This window comes from Anneissia japonica, unplaced genomic scaffold, assembly GCF_011630105.1.
Source record: "Anneissia japonica isolate Jap-2015-1 unplaced genomic scaffold, ASM1163010v1 scaffold287820_len75323_cov149, whole genome shotgun sequence".
Taxonomy (NCBI): domain Eukaryota; kingdom Metazoa; phylum Echinodermata; class Crinoidea; order Comatulida; family Comatulidae; genus Anneissia; species Anneissia japonica.
Window position 1 is genome coordinate 68840 of NW_022705564.1, and position 5960 is coordinate 74799.

The following is a 5960-nucleotide window of genomic DNA, read 5'->3' on the forward strand; positions in this document are numbered from 1 at the left end:
TAGCTATCGCATTTTAATCATATTCATATTGACATAGGCCTATCTTATATTAATAATTTACAATTAGAATTCAAAATCACATTGTGTTGATTGTTGGCAAATTGTTGTAACTTACGCCTGTAGCTTGTCGCTTATGGCTTGGTGTCCCTGTTAATGAGTAACACTTTGAGGAATATTCTACTTGACCATCAGATGTCAATTGCCGAGAAGAAGAGGTGGGTATCGATGCGTTCATTGATGCATCAGTGACTGTCTGACGCTTGCCTAGTCTTACTACCATTTCTGGTGTTGAGTCTCCACTTGATGCACGTGACGATGCTGACGGAACAGCACCCAAATTGTCTCGGTCAGTGCCGACCCCTTTTTCTCGGAACATCTTTGTTTTTGGAACAAATAATGGTTCAGAATCGGATGTAGTAGGTGATACATCTGGACTGGTACCTACAGCTATGCTACTCGTAGTCGGTCCTGTTGGCGAAATCATTGGACTTTCTAGTTGGCGTACTTCTGTGTCTGGTTTTGGCTTTTGGGGACGTATTGAGAGTAAATGTGAACCTTTCGAGGTATACATAACAGCAATTGATACTTTGTCACCCTCACTGTCAGTCCTCTCCCCTTCTGACACTGTTCCTGTTCCTACAGATACGCTTTGATGCTTTTTACTACGAATATCTTTAATAGAACCTGCAGCTTCATCTTTACTTGTACTTGTTGCAACTGTAGTAGTTGATTTAACATCATGTGTTTCAAAACTTTCACCCATCTCGGTATGAACAGATTTCATGATGGCTGTGACAGTGCGTTGTGTGGGTGTAGAGGTACCTACATCTTGTGCCTTTGAACTCAATACTGCATCAGTGTGTTCTGTATGATGAGCAGGTGATGGCTCTTTATTTTCGGGCTTTATGTCTTCAGAAATTGATACAGGTTGATCTATGGATTCTGATTCCGTTTCTTTTTTGCGTGGCCTAGAGACCTTTTCAGTTGCATCTGGCAATGAACTTTGCTTGTTTGTATCCTTGATAAATTGCTCGAATTGCTGTACCTTTTCTTGCAAACTTTCTCCCTCATGGATTACACCAGAACCTTCAATTTTATCTTTGGTCGGTTGAGCTGAGCATTTACTTTCTGTTAATTGCTTATACGTTGCTAATAGTCTGGGTGACATCGGTGGCTCTTGGAAAAATTGAGCGGTTTTTGCAGCTGCTTTCGGTGACGTTTGTTTAATGTCTTTAATTTGAGTAGGTATCCCTTTTTGCAATCTTTTTGGTTTTGGGGGAATAGGAGGTGGTGGAGGGGGTTTATGTTTCGGTGGATGCTTTGTGACTCTTTTTCTTTCTTCCAGTGTGTGTCCATCTTCTTTGCTTGTATCTTGCTTATCAGCATCTGGTGAGGTAATAATTTCACCAACTTTACTAAGTATCGGTTTTTCAAATTTACCGCTAGATTCAACTGGTGTTGGGGGTGATTCCAGAACCTGTGTGTCTGGTTTAGACGCAATGTTAGAAGAAGCAGGCATGACTTTTGTATGGTCGTGGTAGAGTTTTAATGGAGGTGGTCTGTGCTTAGGAGATTTTATCTCAGATAATGCATCCTTGCTGTCTGCATCTGACGAAAATGATTCAAACGTAACATCAGAACATTCCCCCGATTTCTCGGGAGATCCATTTAATTGTTTTCCAAGTGATGTTACTCCATTTTGCATTTCATAATCTTCTTCCTCTTCTTCCATCACAGTTTCCAACTGAAATGCATCTTCTGGTGTCAGGCTTGCTTTTCGTGAGTATTCTTCGTGAAGACGAAATTCCTCATCCTCATCATCCTCTTCAAGCAGATCCTCTAGATCTCCGCTTCCGTAAATGTCGCTTATAGTTTGGGCGTCGTTGCTGTAGTGTCTTGTGTTGTCATGTGCAGAGCAATCATCTTCAATGTCAATGTCCTCCTCGTCTTCGTACTCCAGAGGAGACTCCTCTGCCAGCGATGGGTCAGCATATTCCGGAGATGGGAAATCTCCTGTTGGGTAGTCGGGACCTGGTGATCCGGAAGTATCTACATCCCAGATTGGTGACAAAGGATTTTCGACCATACGTCGACTTCGTTTCCTCTTGGGTAATGAATTTGGTTTCTGTTTCCGATTTGAAGGATATTGAAACTGAGACTTTGCAACAATAGGCGTAGCCGTGCGACTCGACCTATTGGGTTTTACAAACTCATCGGGATCCGTGTCCACTCCAATTTTGGTTAAATCACCTACAGATCTGTATCTCATTTCAGGCTTTTCTTCTTTCTCACTCGGAAATCCGTAAAATGAGGAAGACTTTGCAGTGTTTTTACCTAAAAAGCAACCCTGTTGGAGGTAATCTTCAGCAGTTAGAAGGGCACGACCTCGTTCTGAAAGTTTTGGATCACTACTTGAGTGTGAAGGTTTTTCTCCAATTACAATAGACTTCTTTGACTTGGTCTTACCTCCACAAACTCGAATCTCACTGTCACTTAAGCTCTCAAAATCAAGAGAATAATGCCGTTTAGGCTTTTCATTAGCTAGCATCATTTCAATTTCTTCATAAGAAGATGGCGCTGTAAGGTCCGTTAAATCATTGTCCCTTTTCTGTAGTTCAGAGGGTTCTTCGGAAGTTATAGTTGACGATTTATCAATGACCAATGCCTCCATTTGTAAATCTTCTTCTTCACTATCAATATCACCATTACTTGACTCCATATCAAGTGAGCTTGTAGAACCTATTTTATCTGAAAAATTGAACGACTTAAAAATTTCTTTAAATCCTTCTGTATGACTATAAATTTGTTCCTCTATAGATTTAAACTCTTCACTATCAAGGATAGATTTTCGTTCTTTTATAGTAGGCAGGTCAATGACATCTTGTGTAGATGGCGTTGTCATTCTACTTGTGGCACCATCAGGATGATCATTAGGCTTGACCAGCTCCTGTTGCTTATCAATGTTTGCACCAACAATAGACGATTCCAGTAGTGGGTCAGAGCTAGTAACATCCATAGTCAGAGAATGATCTTTCTTTTGTGCAGGCCCATCGATACTGTTACTAGACATTTGTATTAGCATCTTCCTCATTTCTTCATCATCTAGATCTAAGCTGGTTCGTATTGTATCTTCTACTTGAGTCGGAGTTGTGTCTTCACCACGCATACTTTCAAGACCACTATCTGACGCTGAGAATGATGACGTCATGGATGTCTCTGGCATTGTACCTTGATTGCTGTCTGGCTGTTCTCGACTGTGTTGATCATGTGACTCCTGTGCTTCATCACTACTCGATCGTTGGTCCAAGAATTTCACCCCTGCAAGCAGAATAGAATACATTATTTATAGTTATATTAGAATCTATACCCTTTATTTATTTCGGGAAAAATGTCCATATGATACAAAACAGAATAATACATTATATACTGTAGCACTTAGAATATAACAATTCAAGTCTTGCTCATCATCGATGATATAAGAAATGTTGTACAATGCACATTATTAACTCATTTTTTCAATTCACTAACACGAGTTATAAAAGAAAAAACTTACTTTGTAAGAAGTTCATAAAATAAGGTAGGGCAACCCTCACAAACATGGAGCTGGCATTACAATATTTTATGTCTTTTCTAATTTGTTTATTGAAATAAAACTCGTTATAACGTAAACGTAAAATAAACCTCTCATTGACCGTCAATCAAGCGATAACGAAGAGAAATCTGTGAGTGTGAAGAAATTGTCCGGAATTAGGACCTGGGTTACATTTACGTTTCAGAAATCCCGTCTTTTGGTATAAAAGCTAACGAAGTTAGCGTATCACATTGATCTCTGTTTTACGTGTGTGTGTGTGTGTGTGTGTGTGTGTGTGTGTGTGTGCGTGTGTGTGTGTGTGTGTGTGTGTGTGTGTTATGAATACTAATGCTGTACTAGCACGTGTGAAATCAATTTCCCATAATTGGATTAGAATTTCAAATGAAAACCCCAGTGGCTCAGTTGTGTAAAGTTTATAGCAAGAGATCTGGGTTCGAATCTTATTTAATATATAATCACAAGGTTTATGAACATTATTATAATGTAGATAAACACTGTCTTTTTTATGTTTTTAGTCTCCTCGTTTCTGATAATTTATGACAATTCCGTTTAGGCTAACCTATGACAGCTAAATTATGACAGCCCCATTTATGTTAATTTATGGCAGCACCGTTTATGCTAATCTTTTTTCACATTTTATACTATGCGATTTCACACATGACGTATCAGTAAGCTTGAACCTCTACTTCATCACGTCTGTCTTTTGTTTAATCGCACACTTGCATGTTTAGGATGCGTTAAAAACAATGTCAGTAGTAATTATAGAGATTGGTGCTTTTGTTTTGAGAGTCTACAAATGAACAGACATGAATATGCAAATTGACGGAGATCACACATTTGAGAAAAGCACCCTCTATTAAGGCCAGGCTTCGGAGGAAATTGTTGATGTTGCACAACTTATTTTTCTAAGACACAAACAGCTTGGGACCGGTTAATAAGGTATTGATTTTGAAACATTTAAAAACTGCGGGAAAAGGAGCATAACAACCCCTTTTCCACTTAAATATTCAAAAATATGTATCTCATAACCGTTCCCGAGTTTTTCGTTAACATCCTTTGTGTTGTAGAAACGTTGTACTGGCTTTAATATCTGCAAGGCAAGCCTGACGACGCACCTTTTCAACACCTGCTATTGATTTCAACTATCGTACCATCTTTGGTTTTAGCATGCAGGAATTGTTTGGTGTATCTTTATTTTTAGTTACAGTTATAACTTTAATATACACTAGCTGCCTTACATCATGATGACCCATACGCTCTCCCGTTTAAATGGTTTTCAGAATGCTTTGTGCCTTACCAGTTGATATTATTTCAGATATGCCTGTGCGCTCTAGGCTCTCCGACGCCACTTTACGTAGCTCGTCTGCCACTTTTGGCACGTATTGGATGTCAACTGATTCCAGCACCGAGTCACGGATATTTTCGTACTCAGAAAACGAGGCATTCCTTTCGAATCGTTTTCCTTCAAAACGACCCTATAGAAATAAAAATAATATAACCCAATTAAAACTCTGCCTTACTTGAGAATTCACTCAGAATATATGAGACAAATTAAAACAGTTTTGCTTAAATGATTCACTTTGAAATTCTTAAAAATGTATTGTTAATGTTTGCATTGTGCAGCTACACATTTGAAGCCACAAAATACATATTCTTGTTCGATCAGAAGGGCTGTTATTATATCTTCGGTACCTCTATAGTTTGAATTTATTCACTGAATATGTTTATCGCATAAATATACCGTTAGTCCTGAGTTCAATATTTCTTGCGCAAGCTTCAAATACAAATGGTGTCATCTAGATTATCACAATGAATATTTATCAACATTCCACAGTGAAGAAACTTACAGCATTTATCGCCATAGTCGCTTCGTCCAGACTGCTTCGCCTCCCGGATCCTTGTGGTTTACCTCTCTGTCGATGGTACCAAGAACCTGAACTTGCTATCAGATGCCGACGATGGTAGCACATATTGCAAAGCCATACATCCTTCTACAAAAAAAAACAACAATACAAAGCTTCCATAATTTTTTAATCACATGGTACAAACATTAATGGCCCTAATTTATATTCCTATGCGTGTGAAATATTTGCTTATGCATACAATGAGGCGACATAGGACAGTCCGATCCTATTTTGTTGCCGTGCAATAAGGTTGAAGATGATGCATTCTATGTTTACAAATTAACAGACGCTTACTATACTGTTCTCCCTCTTTTGGGACTATGGTCTTTAGCAGCTTTGGTCTCTAATTAGAATAATAAAGATAAAAGCCGTTTTTTATTTTGGGACCACAGTAAAATGGCCTTTAATTGGAGGTGTCATTTTAGAGGGGTACTTAATTAGAGGGTTACTTGTAATTTCAAAAC

The 5960-nt window shown here is 38.7% G+C and overlaps 1 protein-coding gene across 1 annotated transcript in view; it reads right to left on the minus strand.

The window, feature by feature from the left end:
* Nucleotides 1–5583, minus strand: part of LOC117105879 — a gene marked incomplete at both ends in the record, with an annotated part of 31810 nt that extends 26227 nt beyond the window's left edge. Inside the window, 3 exons of the mRNA XM_033247188.1 lie at nucleotides 116–3318; nucleotides 4890–5067; nucleotides 5440–5583. Of these exons, the coding sequence (XP_033103079.1) occupies nucleotides 116–3318; nucleotides 4890–5067; nucleotides 5440–5583 (3525 nt within the window). The remainder of the gene's footprint in view (nucleotides 1–115; nucleotides 3319–4889; nucleotides 5068–5439) is intronic.
* Between the last annotated feature and the right edge of the window lie 377 nt (nucleotides 5584–5960).